This window comes from Lissotriton vulgaris, chromosome 12 (genome assembly GCF_964263255.1).
Source record: "Lissotriton vulgaris chromosome 12, aLisVul1.2, whole genome shotgun sequence".
In the NCBI taxonomy this organism is placed as follows: domain Eukaryota; kingdom Metazoa; phylum Chordata; class Amphibia; order Caudata; family Salamandridae; genus Lissotriton; species Lissotriton vulgaris.
In genome coordinates, this window is record NC_141700.1 from 631,623,256 (window position 1) to 631,640,364 (window position 17,109).

The 17,109-nt window shown below is 48.8% G+C and overlaps 1 protein-coding gene across 1 annotated transcript in view; it reads right to left on the reverse strand.

Moving 5' to 3' along the window:
* ZNF276 (zinc finger protein 276) overlaps positions 1 to 17,109 on the reverse strand; it is a 177,041-nt gene that overhangs the window by 53,765 nt on the left and 106,167 nt on the right. Inside the window, exon 9 of the mRNA XM_086945788.1 lies at positions 2,222 to 2,339. Within this exon, the coding sequence (XP_086801914.1) occupies positions 2,222 to 2,339 (118 nt within the window). The remainder of the gene's footprint in view (positions 1 to 2,221; positions 2,340 to 17,109) is intronic.

The window sequence follows — 17,109 nt, forward strand, 5'->3', positions numbered from 1 at the left end:
GCACCGTTGAAGGCTGCACCTGGTGGCTAGCAAAGGGAGCCTGCCAAGTCCTGCTCAAGAAGAAGTAGTCTCCAGAGCCCAATGAAGCCTAGTGACTCCAAGAGCCAGTCGACTGGCCTCCTGTTTGCAGCACCAGGACACACAAGCTGGAAACTGAAGCAAGTTGGAAGCCCAATGTCTTCAAGTCACTACCACCTCTGCCGGGCAGCACAAGGGAATCAAGACCCAATGCACAGAGTTGCACCCAAATTCGTTGAGCCCAGGAGTTCTCTCGGAGAGCTGCTGGGACCCTCCGAAGGCAAGTTATGAAGTCAGGAAAGCATTGTCTGTGACCAATGACCAGGACACTGGGCGACTGGTAGTCCAGTGGCGACTGGACTTTGACCAGAGAGGAGAGCACCTTGTGCTAAGTCGAGCCTGCAACCAGGACCCTCGTACCATCTTCCTGGATGGAGGAGTGCCTGCAGAAAGACCCCCGTCAACCATTTAAAATCCACAGTATCCCTAGAGCATTTCCAGCATCTTTCATCGGGACCACTCAATAGGAATCCATTACAACACATATAAAGTGCCTGGACTTCCTGGAGGACTGCTTCTTCTGTGGAGGTAACGGTTTCTAAGGACCTTGCTGAGCTTTTGAACTAGCTCCCTGCCGGAGGTGGTCTCCCCAAGTACTTCTACCCAACTGCATTGATACTTAACCCTGTTTTCCTAAAAAAAATGTCTTGGTGACAAATTCGCTGAATTTGCCAAGGCTTGTTTGTGGGTGAGTGAAAATGCTTTATTATTACCTGTAAATTCATATTTCTGCAACAATCCAGTGCATCTTTTCATTCTAGTGTCTAAATTCTTCTAAAATACAATCTATTTTTATAAACTGATGTTGTTTTTTTTGAGTATTGGTATCTTCTTCAATAGTTGTGGTGCTATTTAAATACTTTACACTAGTTCCTCAGAGTAAGCCTTGCTGCTCAGTCTCACAGCTTCACAGCTACCCAGAGTTGAGCTGAGGGTTTGACAGACTAAACTTACTGGATCTAATGGGTTTGGTAAGTGTATAGCATGGTGAGGTCGCACAACTACTAATCATATAATACACCCCATTTCCTCACAGCACTTAATTCAAAAGGCGAGGACTCTGCCAGAAAAAGTACATATCAGAATATACTGTATAGATGGCATCCAACTCCGGTTTGAATTTATACTACTCAAGGCAATAGGTCAGAGGTTTGGAAGTGGGGCGAGAGGAATAATGTTCCACATTTTCTGGCACGGTCCTCTATCGAGCTGCTACTGGGATGGGTTACTGTTAGATATTGAGCAGACCACTTGGATTTGGAGGTGTTCAAGACTGAATTAGTCCTACTGAGTTGCTTGCCAGAGATGATGAATTCTGAGAGAGGAGGATCCCAGAATTCTGTAGGTTGTTTTCTTCTTAGTGGTTTAACAGGTGATATTTTGCAGGTGGAGAAACTCTGGGTCCCAAGATTAGCTTGACTGTATCACAAAATGTGGTTCATGCTGGGATTGGAAAGGAGCAAAAAACACAGTTGATGGACAGAATGTAGAACAATGTAATACATTCACCCCAGTACAAAGATCTGGGCCTAAATCCATCGTTTTTTTGCACTCCACACCAAAGGAAAGGTAGCACAAGCTCCTGGTGGATGGGTCCAGCACCATTTTGAGATGCTGTGCGGTTCAAAGACTTTAGGAAACCAACATGCTAAATAACAATGACGGTCTTCTGATGGGGCTCCAGACGGAACGTTAGCAGTCAGAAAAGGGGGCATGTGCAATCACATGGACTCTAAAGTGGCTTCAGAGAGGTGGAAGGAGTTATCAGTGCAGTACATTGCCAACGGAGCATCGGGAAAGGTGCTGGAGAAAAGAATCTTGTTAGGTTTTGGCCACAGGGTAGTGTGGGAACTGAGACTCTGTGGAGTATGGAATTGGGGAACTCTTTTACTAGTTTGTTTTTGGTTGCTCTTTCTTCTAGCAAAATTAATAAAATAATTGAAATTTAATAAACGGCGACATTACTATCACTTAAGTAGAGTCTTTTTTTATTTAAAATTCAGATGGCATTCATTTTAACAATCTTATTCCAATTTAGGAGTTCTTATATCCTTTTGTCCTAATCCAAAAGAAGGTCAGAAATGTAACCTCTTAGTGCAGTCTTCTGTGCCACATGGAATAAAATTTTGCTCCTTAAACTTACCTGTGTGTATGAGCTTTACATGGCGCTGAAGGTATCTATCGATCATGAATACCTTATTACAGCCAGGGTGGGGGCAGGGCCTCTCTCGCACCTGCTCATGATGCTCTTTAATGTGTTTCTAAAACAAAAAGAAACAAACTCAAAACCTTATAACTAACCACTATCATAGTGTAATTTAACACAACTTTAAAACAAGCATTAACAAAACCAATGTCTTTCCTTTATAATACAACTGCCTACTTATTGACTCTTCGCCTTGAGGCCCTTACAGGTGAGTAGTTGCGCTTAACAAACGCCTGATTGATTGATTTTGACAATGCTAGTTTGTATAGCACCATTTTGAAAGAGGGAATAGATAACCAAAATCAAAATTCTGCAGGAAAAACAAACACATATCTTAAGGTATCTCAGAACATTACATTGAATCCAATATTTTCAATCTTTATAAAAGGCATGGTCTAGTTTACACTTACCTTTCACTGAGGAAACTGAACAGAATGTTATAAGGAAAAGCCAGAATTTAAAGCAAAAATGCTTAAAAAGGCCTAATTTACTTTAGACAGGATTCAGAATTGAAACAAATGTAGGAACCAGCTGGTCCTCACCCTTAGCCTAAGGGGTAGATTTATGGACCTCCTGAAGATCACACAAATCCTTTTCAGTCATGCTAAGTACACCTTACGCCTCAAACTGCAGCTAAATGAGTGCACCATAAAAGCCTTTGTGTGCCAAGGCCTGATCTTCCATGAAATATGTGAAATGAAATCTAGGCGATAAACCAAACAAATTCCATAAAGATTGCTCTTTGTCATATCTTGTCAAAAATATATCTGTTGCTATGCTTTCGCAGACAAGCTGGGAGGGTTGAAGAGCTACACAGAATGTGTGCAGGTGAGATATTTCAAGAGGATGCAGCAAATATGGGAGAGAGCTCTAAAACACACACACTTTCATGGTGTGTATGCTAGGAGAAAAAGAAGTTACCTGAATGTGGACAGTGGAAGAATAAAAACAATCCAATCATTTCTATCCAAAACATGGCTTACTCCATTTTCTAGCCCGGTTATTGAAATGGCCATCCCTAAAGGGTTCAAAATCCCCAGAGGAGGGGAGCGTGGCTAGCAGCCAACGATGGCGGCCGCAGCTTAGAGAGGCTCCCGTGACGAGGCGGCTTCCCACTCAAATCCGTCATATTTATCCTGATTTTCGAGGTGCTTATAGGGGTGGATCGGACCCAGAGGCCGTGCAGCACCCGGTGATCCAAACTTGGGACGGCGAAGTCCCTGAAACAGCGCGACATCGCTTGGCAGAAGGCGGCGAGAGGTGGGGCCTAGCGCTCTCCTGGAGGCAGCGGAGTTGCGTAAACTTGGGACCCAGCCGCAAATAATCTTTTAGCGGCGGTGGTTGGCCGGAAGTACCGGTGTTCGGGACGCACTGCCAGGACAATCCGTAGACATCCTCCGGCGGCCCGGTGATGCACGTGGGGCCCCGAGACGGCCTGTGGCGGTAGATATTCGCTGACCACGCCCGGAGGCGCCGCAGATAACGCCGGGGCTCAGGCGGCCGGACCCGCCATTTTGGGTGTTGGCTGCACGTTGTGCCCCAGGCTCTCCCAGCAACCACCCCCGCGGAACCGCCCGCCATGGCGGAGCGATGAAGACCTGCGGTCTTGGAGACCTCCCAGGTGCCTACTACTGCAACGGTCGACTAACGTGACCTCCCACAGACAACGGCAGGATAACGAAACACCGGCCCTCCTTGATTTGATCACGGACCTGCGTTGGTCCAAGAAGATCGTCAGACCACAGCCATGTCCAACAGAGGCCCCAGGAATACCACTACTCAGGCAAAACTGGACAAATTCGCTTACGAGAGGCAGACTCCTCCCCAAGAACAGAGTAAAAATGCGGGGAAAACATCGGAGTCTGAGGGGGCGAAGAAGGCCACACTAGAGGACGTTCTGGCGGCGCTGGCTCAGGTGCAAGCAACGGTGGGAGCGACAGCCACGGAAGTCACCCTGATACGAGCGGACCTCCAGAAAATGAATGAAAGGGTTAAGCAGGTGGAGGTGGTCACTAAATCATTAGTCGAAGATGTGTCTGAGTTACAAACGGCGGTGGAACGTCTGCAAACGGATAACAAACTACTCAGAGATAAGTTGGATGACCAAGAAGGGCGCTCCCGGCGCAATAACGTTCGAATTTTAGGAGTGCCGGAATCTGAAGACAAGGGCGCCATGGACCTCTATGTGGAAGAGTTAATCAAAACCAGACTCCAGCACAAAGGCCTCTCGAACTTTTTTTCGGTGGAGCGGGCCAATAGAGTGCCGGGGGGCAAACCAAAGACAGGTGGTTCGCCTAGACCAATACTGGCGAGACTTTTCAATTTCAGGGACCGCGACGCTATCTTGCAGGCCGCGAGGGTGGCGCCGCCGATCCAAATACAGAACTCAAGAATTGCCTTCTTCCCAGACTATACGGCAGAGGTCTCTAGGAAGCGCAGAACGTTCCTGGAGGTAAAGAAAACTTTGAGAGAAAAGGAGCTGCCGTACTCGATGCTCTTTCCGGCCCGGCTGCGAGTGGTAGCGAACAAAAAAGTATGGTTTTTCGATACTCCGGAAACGGCCCGGGACTGGCTTGAGGGTTGGCATACTGTGGACCGGCAGCGGAGGCGACACAAGTCCGATCAGGATCGTAGAATCGACAGCAGAACTGGCTCACAGACGTCTGGGCGTGGAGGAGCGGAGAGTTCTCCGTCCCGTGGTTTTGCGGGGGCTGGTGGTGAAGAATGAACCCCATACTCCAATTCTCTTGAACAGGGCAATCGCCGACCATTTACACACTGTTGTATAAGCTGCATTTGGACACTGGCACGAACACCCCTATGGCACGCAGGGATGCCGCCTGCTCGGGGAGACACTCTCCCCCCTACACGCCAGTACTCTGGTTGCGGGATGGATTAAGCACTCTGCTCAGTTGGGGGGGCGGGCAGTTGAAAGTCCGTTAGGCAGGGTAGCAGGGAGGGGGGATGGGGGGGGGTTGTATTGTTACAGTTAGGAATGTATGTATACGGTCGAAGACAATGTTTTAATTCCTGTATGAGTCAGTACATGATGGGTGGGATGGACAATGATCGTAAGCCCCCATGATGTCCCTTAGCTCTTCGCTATGCACTGGCATAGCCACCATACCAGATCCACTTCTTGGCCAATACATCATGAATCCCGTAGTACCTAATGGCTGATAACTCTGTCCCGACAGGGGGGGGGTAGTGGACCCTGAGTCACAGTGCCCTCCCTTACGTTTACTGTCTTGGAATGTGAGAGGTCTAGGAGACAAGGTCAAGCGAGGGTTGGTACTGACCGCAATTAAAAGACAGCAGCCCACCATAGCCCTACTGCAGGAGACTCATCTGGTAGGGGGGGCTACAAAGGCCTTGGACAGACGAGGATATAAAATGTTGGTCCACTCTGAGTTCACGTCCGGTTCCAGGGGGACCGGTATCCTAATACAGAAAAACGCACGATTCATCCCCTTACTGACTAAGACTGATGACCAGAGCTGCTTTGCGGCCTTGCAGGGGCAGTGGGAGGGGAAACTTTTTAATTTGGTCTCAGTGTATATCCCACCGGCACTGCACTCGGTTCACCTCCCAAAACTAGGTGACTTCCTTCTGACTCTCCCCGAGGGCGAGATCATCCTGGGGGGGGATTTTAATGCCGTGATGGACACACAACTTGATAGACACCCCACACCGGTTCAGGCGGTTGGGGTCTCCTACCTCCAGCGGTTTGCAGCGGCCATGGGACTGACTGACATCTGGAGACATTTACACCTTGGCACGAAACAATACACTTTCCACTCCGCTGTGCATGGCAGTCTCTCTCGCATTGACCACTTCCTGACGCTGGGAGAGGGCCTCCAACATATAGATGCAATGGTAATTCACCCTCGAGGGATTTCAGACCACTCGCCACTCACGCTAACACTTTCTTCACAGGCACGATCACGCAAACGCATTTACCCCATTCACGCTACCTACTTCCACAGGTTCGCAAGGCCCTTAAAAGAACAACAAAGCAATACTTCCAAGAAAACATACACTTAGTGCGCTCCCCCGAGACACTTTGGGAAGCCTATAAAACGGTCCTGCGGGGACAAGCCATTAACTCCATTACGGGTCATAAAAGACAGCTGTCTCAGGAATTGGTCAATCTGGAGGTGGCTTTACAGGACCGGACTGCGGCCCATGAACAGCACCCCACTCCATCAACCCTTCACGCACTCACCCTTCAACAACAACTATATAACGACCACCTGCGCATCCAAGTAAAAGGACACATAACCGACACTCAAAATAGAATCTACGAGGTGAGTGAAAAAGCTGGGAAAATGCTGGCGTGGCTTGATAAACGGGAGGGTAATTCCAGGGGGATCCAACGTCTGAAAGACGAACATGGGGCGGTACACACAGACCCAAGACGTATCACGGAGCTACTCGCTACCCACTTTGAACGGGTGTACACCCCGGAACGTGTGATCACACCCGAGATGGCCAAAGACCTCCTAGCTCCGATCGAGGTCCAAACATTGTCACCGGAAGCGTCAAATGAGTTGGAAGCGGACATCACTGCCGATGAAATCCAACTGGCGATTCGGGCCCTAAACCCGGGCAAAGCAATGGGACCCAATGGCATACCCATTGAATGGTACCAAGCAGTGCCTGGGACCCTCAGTGAACATCTATTGGGAATGTTTACAGAATGTTTAGAGAAGGGTTCCCTTCCGCCGGATCAGCGAGCGGCGACCATCGTAACTATTCCTAAACCGGTCAAACCACCTGATGAGTGTTCCTCTTATCGCCCCATATCCTTGCTAAATGCCGAAGTTAAGATTTTGGCTAAACTCCTAGCGACAAGAATCCTGCCCCATCTGTCGTCGATTATACACCCGGATCAATCTGGATTTATGCCACACAGAAACACAGCGTTGAATCTGCGAAGGCTGCACGGTGTGCTGGCTAGAGCAGATTCCATCAACACACCAGCAGTAATTTTGGCGCTTGACGCAAAAATGGCATTTGATCTGGTGGAATGGGCATATCTTTTTGAGGCACTGAAGCGCTTGGGATTCGGGCCCCGCTTTATTGCGTGGGTCAAACTATTATACACTGACCCGATGGCACACGTGGTAGCTAATGGCCATATCTTGCGCACGTTCCCGCTGGGGAGGGGCACACGGCAGGGATGTCCTTTGTCACCCCTGCTGTTCGCTATCTCCTTGGAACCTCTCGCGACCCTCATAAGGACCTCGCCTCTCCTCAAGGGCGTATCATGGAATGGGGGATGGGAGGACCGACTGTCTTTATATGCAGACGATATGTTGATTTATCTAACAGACCCCGAATGCGGAGTGCCGGCTTTGTTACCCATTTGTGACACCCATGGCAGCGTTTCCGGCTATACGCTGAATTGGAATAAGTCGGAACTGTATGTTTTGCAGGGGCAGGCCCCGAACCTTGGCGAGGCGTGCCCACTAACGATAGTGGGCTCGTCGTTTAAGTATCTGGGCATTCATGTCACTAGGGACCCAACGGAATTCATGGATAAGAATCTGAAGCCTCACTTGGATAGACTTAAACGGGATGTTACGTTCTGGTCGGGTCTTCCGCTAACACTCCTGGGTAGAGCTGCACTCTATAAAATGATGGCGTTGCCGCGTTTTTTGTATGTACTCGAAAATACACCCCATCCTGTAGCCCCTAGGTTCTTCCAGAAAGTGGCAGCGCTGGTTTCCAACCTTTTATGGGGGAACCTCCACAATCCAAGCTGCACAGAGGCTGGTATGACGGGGGTATTGCACTACCTAACTTAAGACTGTACTACTGGGCAGCACACCTTAAGCCGATCAACCAATGGATTCACGCACCTCAAACCGAGCCAGCGTTCCAGTCCGACAGGGCACAATTGGGCACGAACAGCCTGTTGGGTCCGTTGTATGATCACCGTAAAGTTCGTGCCTTACTGGGGCCCACTAGACTAACAGTTCAGTTGTGGCATACAGCAACAGCAGCGCTGGGTTGGAAAGGGAAGATCACCAGGATGACCCCGCTGTGGGACTCTCGGGTGCTGGGCAACATGAGGAACAGCAAGGGTTTTACACACTGGGATACTATAGGGATTTCCACGGTGGGTGATCTTTGGGAGAGGAATGGGGTGATAACTTTTGCCTGGCTAAAAGAATTATACGACCTGGGTGACAGGGAACTTTACAGGTACATCCAAATACAACATGCATTGCTCGCAGCCCTGCCCCCCGACACACCTCTGCCCGAGTCCTCGCCATTGGAAGACCGCCTCCTTACTGATTGTATGATGGAAAGGGCAACATCACTCACTTCCGCAAACTGCTCAATAATTTCCCGGATCCAACACTCCTGTTAAAGGCGAAATGGGAGGGTGACACTTGCGAAATGGACGAACATGAGTGGAATGAGGCACTTGGGTCCCCTAAGGAAGTGGGCATCTCGGCAGGACTGCGGCTAGTACAACTCAAGATACTACACAGGGTTTACTACACTAGGACCATGTTACACCGCATCCATAGGACACCACATCCTTACTGCCTTCGTGGGTGTGGGGAGGAAGGAACATTTTTCCACACCATATGGGAATGCCCCAAGATTCGGGAATACTGGAAACAGATACTCCGCACAATCTCGCAAACATTGGATCTGTCGCTGTTGCCTGACCCACGGAGGTGCTTACTAAACATATGGGAGCCTACTGACCTTTCCAGATATGAACAGCTCTGGGTCAAGGTAGGATTAATGGTGGCAAAACAAGACATCGCACAGCGCTGGGGTGCGGCAGAAATGCCGACCAAGTCACAATGGTGTCTGAATATGGACAGGGTGATGGTAACCGAAAGGGCAGTTTATTCTAACCGGGCCTGCCCAGGGAAATGGAATAAGATTTGGACGAAATGGAATGTGTACAGGGGGGAAATTTGTGATCCCTTGCTGGAAGATGATCAAGATGTCTCCGACGAGGAAGAGGAAGAGGGGTGAAGCTAGGTGAGATGTGTGAGGAGAAGAGAAGCCAAGGATAATGTACGGGTTCTCCTATTAGAATTAATATGTGGGAAGCAGGGGGTGGATGTAAGGGTAAAATTGGTGGGGAGCGATCGAGTAACTGGGTATTAGATTAGAGTAGGCCTCTCCCAAGAGGTACTTGTAACTCAAACTGTGTTGATTCATGCAAGATCGTAATACTATTCCTAACGTTTGAAATTGAAATTTGTTGTTTTAAAAAAAAAAGTACAATCAAAAACCTCATCCAGCGTCGACACAGATATCTGAGATGCACTTTTCTTTTGCAGCGACCTTATTTGGATATATACAGAGACTGATGGCTTCATGACTATTTTAAAATGCTGCATTTTGAATCACGAACCGTGTTAGCGGCCGGCCCACTGGGTTGTAGGCTTTCCGCTGTGTACTATACAATGTGCAATAAAGGTTTAAAAAAAAAAAAATCCCCAGAGGAGATCGCAAATTGGGGTGTGTGGGGGGTGTTGCAGTGGTCGTGAGGGAAGAAAGGGAGTGCCAATTTAATGAATTAACCGACTCACCTGACATTGAAGCCCCTGATTTTTATGTTAAATTCTCTCCCCATAATTGTCTGGGGGGATCCTGCTCTACCGACCCCCTGGCCCTGTCGGTTCCTTCCCCAACTTGCTAAATAACTGGATTATGCCTAGAGTTCTACGATACATGCATTTTTTGCTCCTTGGCGACTGTAATATACATATTGATAACATGGATGGGAGTGATACGCGCAACTTTCTATCCGTGCTGCATGCAACCCAACTTTAGCAAAATGTAACCGCCACATGCTAGATGTCATCTGTTCGAGTCTGCCACTGGTGGTGGCATCTCCCCTGCAAGTAACTTGGGCTGATAATTATTTGATCTCCTTGTCTTGGCATATTGCCAGGGGGCTTTATTCTTCCAGGCCATGTCGGGCTGGCATGAGTAAGGCGACCCATAAAATAGAGCCGGCTGCATTCTGTCAAGCCCTGGTTGAATGCCAGCTTCAGCTCCTTGCGGACTTCAACCTAGCACTTTCACATTTTAACAGATGGATTGAGAAGGTGGTGGTAGATCTACCTCCGCAAGCTAGACCCAAATGCCAGAACGTGCCTCTGTCCAAACCGTGGTTCTCGTCTCCGCTTAATTACAGAAACAGCAATGTAAAAGGTTGGAAAGGAAATGGAGACAACACTATAGTATAGAGGCCACAACTGCACTGAAAACAGCCCAAAAATCCTACTATGCTGCTATTGTATTAGCAAAACGCGCATACTGTACTGATCGCATTGTCCTGTCTGGCAATAACACTAAAGAATTGTTTAACATTGTGAAAAGTTATGTGACTCCTAAAGCTATGAACAATACCCATGCCCCTTCTCTTTCTTGGTGTGATGAGCTCTCAAATTTCTTCATTAATAAGGTCAGGGCGCTTCTACGGCTTTCGGCAACCTGGATGCCCATACCACTTCGGTGCCACCTGTCTAACAAGTCTCTTATGCTGCTAAAGTCACCTTTTCCACCTTTGACGCTATATCGCTGATGGACTCCTTGGATGCTCTGTCCTCTCTTAAATCAGGCTCCCCAAACAATCCCTATCCTACCAAACTTATGGCTAGCACGGCCGTTGCTATCAACCCTCTCTTGAATCAGATCATCAACGCCTCGTTGACACGGACCTCTGTTCCAACAGACTGGAAACAGGCACTGCTTATCCCTCTTTTTAAAAAGACGACTGAATCCCAACCTACCGGCCAGTTATTGCTCTATCTCTCTGCTCCCAGTTATTGCCAAAGTATGTGAGAAAATGATTAATAAGCAGCTGATCTCTTTCATTGAACAGCATGGCCTTTTGCACCCGGCTCAATCTGGCTTCAGGGTCTCTTACAGCACAGAGTCCGCCTTGGTGACAATCACGGAAGCGTTCCGTGAGACCTTGGATGTTGGGGGCAGGGCAGCTTTGGTCCTGTTGGACCTTTCTGCCACTTTTAATACTGTCCCCCATTCGCTTCTCTTAACCCGTTTGCAGAAACTAGGCATCATGGGTGCCGCATGTAAGTGGCTGAAATCCTTTTTCGAAAATAGAACCCAACAAGTCTGGATCCCCCCTTTTAAGTCTACTACCTAAGCCCTTCAGAAAGGGGTCTCGCAAAGGTCGGTATTGAGCCCACTTTTGTTCAATATTTACATGACTCCTCTTATTCAGCTGGCAGAGGAACTGGGAGCTAAAGTTGTTGCTTATGCCTACGACACCCATCTCCTGTTCACTTGGAAAAAACAAGAGACATCCACTGCCCATGTTAAAACTTGCTTGCCGGCGGTGTTTAATTGGCATACGTCTGCTCTGCTGAAATATAATCAAGATAAAACCGAGATTTTACTCTTTGGGGAATTCCCCCCTCTGTCTGGCATTCTTCCTCCCCTTTGGGTATCCCACTACAAAAATCTCGGAATTTGATTTGACGAAAAGCTTAGTTTCTGCAACTAAATCAGTAAACTGACAGGTACCCGATTCGGCATCCAGAAGCGTCTAAAAAATATCTGCCTCTTTTGCCCTTAGCATCGAAGGAAACGATCATCCGAGCCCTTGTCACCTTCTGCATTGACAGAGTTCAGGTGGTCCAAAATGCCACTGCCGGTCTGTTTTTTGACCTCCCCAAACATACCAGTGTCAAGTAGCATCTGCGCAATTTGCACTGGTTACCGGTGAAGGCAAGGGTCACTTTTAAGGTTCTGGTAATGGCTCATACTGTGCTCTATGAGTATGGCCCAACCTATCTCAGGAAACTTTTCAGTTCTATATCCCTAGCAGACACCTGCGTTCCTCTAACATGCTTATGGCCACCATCCCCAGACTCCTTCTGAAAAGAAAGGGTGGCAGTTCCCCGGCTTATTTGGCAGCTATGACTTGGAACTCTCTCTCTTGACTTGCGCAGCTTACAGAACTTTACCCATTTTAGGAAGAAACTTTAAACTTTCCTTTTCAACTGAGCTGGTTGTTTGTCTTTACTGTCCTCTTCCCTCTTCCTCCTGATTCTTGGGCTCGCACCGGGACACTCTTTTGAGTAGCTGTGCGCGCTATGAACTCTCATAACATAACAATCATAAGGATGGTAAAGAGGCTACACTTCAAGGGAGAGACAAACACAAGAAGCGCAACGCAAGTTACTGAATAACAAGCAAAGAAATTAGAGTGACATTAAAGCCTACCAATGGTAAACAATGAGTGGGCTATTTCGCAACCAGACCGCAAAAAGCTGTATGGTAGTCAAGACCTAAAAGATTCAAAGATTCTCCACTACTTCCCTAAAAACGTACCTTAACGCTGCAGCAACTCTTAACAGGATCAAAATAATTTGACCACATCTCTCCTCATCAGATGGCTATGAACTGGCTTCCATTCGAGGCCAGAATTCAACTTAAACTGGCTTCTATTACTCACAAAGCCCTCCACCAAAAAAACAGATATGTATCTTGATAAAAAAAAAAAAATCAAGATTTCGGGGGGAGGTGGTCCTACACGCAGTGCCAGGGATCTATTCCTGAAACCACCCTTATTCCAGAAGAAGAAAACCTATGACAGAGTCTTCTCTGGAGCTGCCCCTAGAATCTGGAACTCGCTTCCCCCTCACATCAGAGGAATGAGCTCTACTTCTGCCTTCAAGAAGGAAGCGAAGATCTTCCTTATGACCAAATTCTTACCAGGGCAGCGACTAAACTCAGTCCTCTTCACCCCTCAACCCACTCTGCCACCCAGCCTATTCTTACCGTTTTCCACTAGCTATGACTTTGCTCTCTCCATCTAGCTCTATCATAACAACTTTGATCCTAAATTGTTGCATTACAGAAAGTCCATACTAGCTGAGATCCATCATTTATTGTACACTTATTTTACTATTTGCCTTTAATGTCCTCAAAGTAACACTGTCTAATCCAAGCTGAAGCTACTAGGCCCAACCATGGGCAAGGCGCCGTTTACTCCTGAAGTCCCTTGGCCTGACGTACTATGGTTCCTGTGCAACTGGGCCAAGTACTCCTTCAGTACTTGATTCTCAGTGGCAGCACAAGTCAAGCAGTGGAAGACTTCTCAGGTGTAGGTGGACACAAAGGGATGAGCATAGGCACACAACTCAAAATATAATCAGCAGTAGCAATCAAATACTTGTTTTTATTAAAAAAAAATAGTATTTATATAACAACATAAAGTGAAATTCAGCAGTCACAAGCAATACCAAGTCCCCTTGGGCACGGGCTCTTGTGTTTTAAGAGGCAGATTCCTGGGGCGTGGCTAAGCCGCAAAGCTCGATAGCTCTGCTGATCCCTTTAGTCCCCGGTCTATCCGTCACTATCACTAGTATCTTAATCGCACATCCTTTGAAGGGGAAAGCATCCGGTACGCTTTCGCAGGAATACAAACCTCGGGGAGCGACCAGGGGCCGAGATCTGGCCGTGTTTACGGATCGGCCTTGTCATGAGGTAGAGACCGGGGCCTCGAGTGGCAACTGAGGCGGAGAGTGAAGACCATCCCGGAATAGCCCCGGACGAGGGAACTGGAGCCGGAGTCTATCGGAGATATGTGCCCTGATGCAGTCGACGCAGGACATCTCCGGGGGGGCAGGAGTGGACCTTGGGGCACTCGGGGCCTAGGTGCAGAGCGGGCGCCGAGGCCCAGAGTACGGAGGTAGATGGTACGCGGCTCGGGTGCTCCTGTGGTTCGGTAGGGAGGCCCCACCAGGGATTGAGTTTTGCTGGCCGGAGTCCGTTCGGGGCTCCCCCCTCCCCCTCCATCTACGTCGAAGACACTGCGGCTGCAATGATTCTCAAGTGCGGGTGAGAGGTGCATCGCGGTGGCAATCTGGGGGACAAAAGAGGCCTGGTAACCGGAGTGGCAGCCTGGAGGGAGTGTGAAAGATGCACACATTGCCTGTGATCCTCTAGAGGCCGTATCACTCGCACCTCCAAAAGTGTGCCCCTGCATAGGTCACTCAGGGAGAAAATTACAAAAAACAATTTGATGGACAGAATGTAGATCAATGTCTTACATTCACCCCAGTACAAGGATCTGGGCCTAAATCCATCGTTTTTTGCACTCCACACCACCCTGGGTTAGATAATGGCTTTATGCAAATCAGCTCTGACCCTGTGCCCCATGGGAACAGTCCAGTCCGAACTACACAGCCATATCTTTCCCAGACCGGAATCAAGCATCCGAGGACCGGACCGGTTTCGAGGTAACACCTCTCATCAGCCCGGCTAGCTTGACTCCAGTGGTGTGGAGGCTCTGGGACCCACGTCTGAGCTACCCCAGTACACTCAGGGAGAAAATTACAAAAAACAATTTGATGGACAGAATGTAGATCAATGTCTTACATTCACCCCAGTACAAGGATCTGGGCCTAAATCCATCGTTTTTTGCACTCCACACCACCCTGGGTTAGATAATGGCTTTATGCAAATCAGCTCTGACCCTGTGCCCCATGGGAACAGTCCAGTCCGAACTACACAGCCATATCTTTCCCAGACCGGAATCAAGCATCCGAGGACCGGACCGGTTTCGAGGTAACACCTCTCATCAGCCCGGCTAGCTTGACTCCAGTGGTGTGGAGGCTCTGGGACCCACGTCTGAGCTACCCCAGTACACTCAGGGAGAAAATTACAAAAAACAATATGATGGACAGAATGTAGATCAATGTCTTACATTCACCCCAGTACAAGGATCTGGGCCTAAATCCATCGTTTTTTGCACTCCATACCACCCTGGGTTAGATAATGGCTTTATGCAAATCAGCTCTGACCCTGTGCCCCATAGGAACAGTCCAGTCCGAACTACACAGCCATATCTTTCCCAGACCGGAATCAAGCATCCGAGGACCGGACCGGTTTCGAGGTAACACCTCTCATCAGCCCTGCTCGCTTGACTCCAGTGGTGTGGAGGCTCTGGGACCCACGTCTGAGATACCCCAGTACACTCAGGGAGAAAATTACAAAAAACAATTTGATGGACAGAATGTAGATCAATGTCTTACATTCACCCCAGAACAAGGATCTGGGCCTAAATCCATCGTTTTTTGCACTCCACACCACCCTGGGTTAGATAATGGCTTTATGCAAATCAGCTCTGACCCTGTGCCCCATGGGAACAGTCCAGTCCGAACTACACAGCCATATCTTTCCCAGACCGGAATCAAGCATCCGAGGACCGGACCGGTTTTGAAGTAACACCTCTCATCAGCCCGGCTAGCTTGACTCCAGTGGTGTGGAGGCTCTGGGACCCACGTCTGAGCTACCCCAGTACACTCAGGGAGAAAATTACAAAAAACAATTTGATGGACAGAATGTAGATCAATGTCTTACATTCACCCCAGTACAAGGATCTGGGCCTAAATCCATCGTTTTTGCACTCCACACCACCCTGGGTTAGATAATGGCTTCATGCAAATTAGCTCTGACCCTGTGCCCCATGGGAACAGTCCAGTCCGAACTACACAGCCATATCTTTCCCAGACCGGAATCAAGCATCCGAGGACCGGACCGGTTTCGAGGTAAACCTCTCATCAGCCCGGCTAGCTTGACTCCAGTGGTGTGGAGGCTCTGGGACCCACATCTGAGCTACCCCAGTACACTCAGGGAGAAAATTACAAAAAACAATTTGATGGACAGAATGTAGATCAATGTCTTACATTCACCCCAGTACAAGGATCTGGGCCTAAATCCATCGTTTTTTGCACTCCACACCACCCTGGGTTAGATAATGGCCTTATGCAAATCAGCTCTGACCCTGTGCCCCATGGGAACAGTCCAGTCCGAAGGACATGGCTTTTGTAGTTCGGACTGGACTGTTCCCATGGGGCACAGGGTCAGAGCTGATTTGCATATCGCCATTGTCTAACCCAGGGTGGTGTGGAGTGCAAAAAAACGATGGATTTGGGCCCAGATCTTTGGACTGGGGTGAATGTGTGACATTGATCCACATTCTGTCCATCACCTGTTTTGTTTGCAATACCGCCATAAGTGCGCTGGGGATGCTCAGACGTGGGTCCCAGGCACTCCACACCATTGGAGTCAAGCTAGCCGGGCTGATGAGAGGTGTTACCTCGAAACCGGTCCGGTCCTCGGATGCTTGATTCCGTCCTGGTAAGGACATGGCTTTTGTAGTTCGGACTGGACTGTTCCCATGGGGCACAGGGTCAGAGCTGATTTGCATATCGCCATTGTCTAACCCAGGGTGGTGTGGAGTGCAAAAAAACGATGGATTTGGGCCCAGATCTTCGGACTGGGGTGAATGTGTGACATTGATCCACATTCTGTCCATCACCTGTTTTGTTTGCAATACCGCCATAAGTGCGCTGGGGATGCTCAGACGTGGGTCCCAGGCACTCCACACCACTGGAGTCAAGCTAGCCGGGCTGATGAGAGGTGTTACCTCGAAACCGGTCCGGTCCTCGGATGCTTGATTCCGTCCTAGGAAGGACATGGCTTTTGTAGTTCGGACTGGACTGTTCCCATGGGGCACAGGGTCAGAGCTGATTTGCATATCGCCATTGTCTAACCCAGGGTGGTGTGGAGTACAAAAAAACGATGGATTTGGGCCCAGATCTTTGGACTGGGGTAATTGTGTGACATTGATCCACATTCTGTCCATCACCTGTTTTGTTTGCAATACCTGCATAGGTCACAGCAATTTCAGATGGCTTGAGGGAACCAGGTAGCGAAGGTCCTTACCTGAGTGCTGAGACGCCTGCAGTGCCTACTGGCACAGAACCGCAATCGCAGAACCACCAATGTACTGGTCATTATGC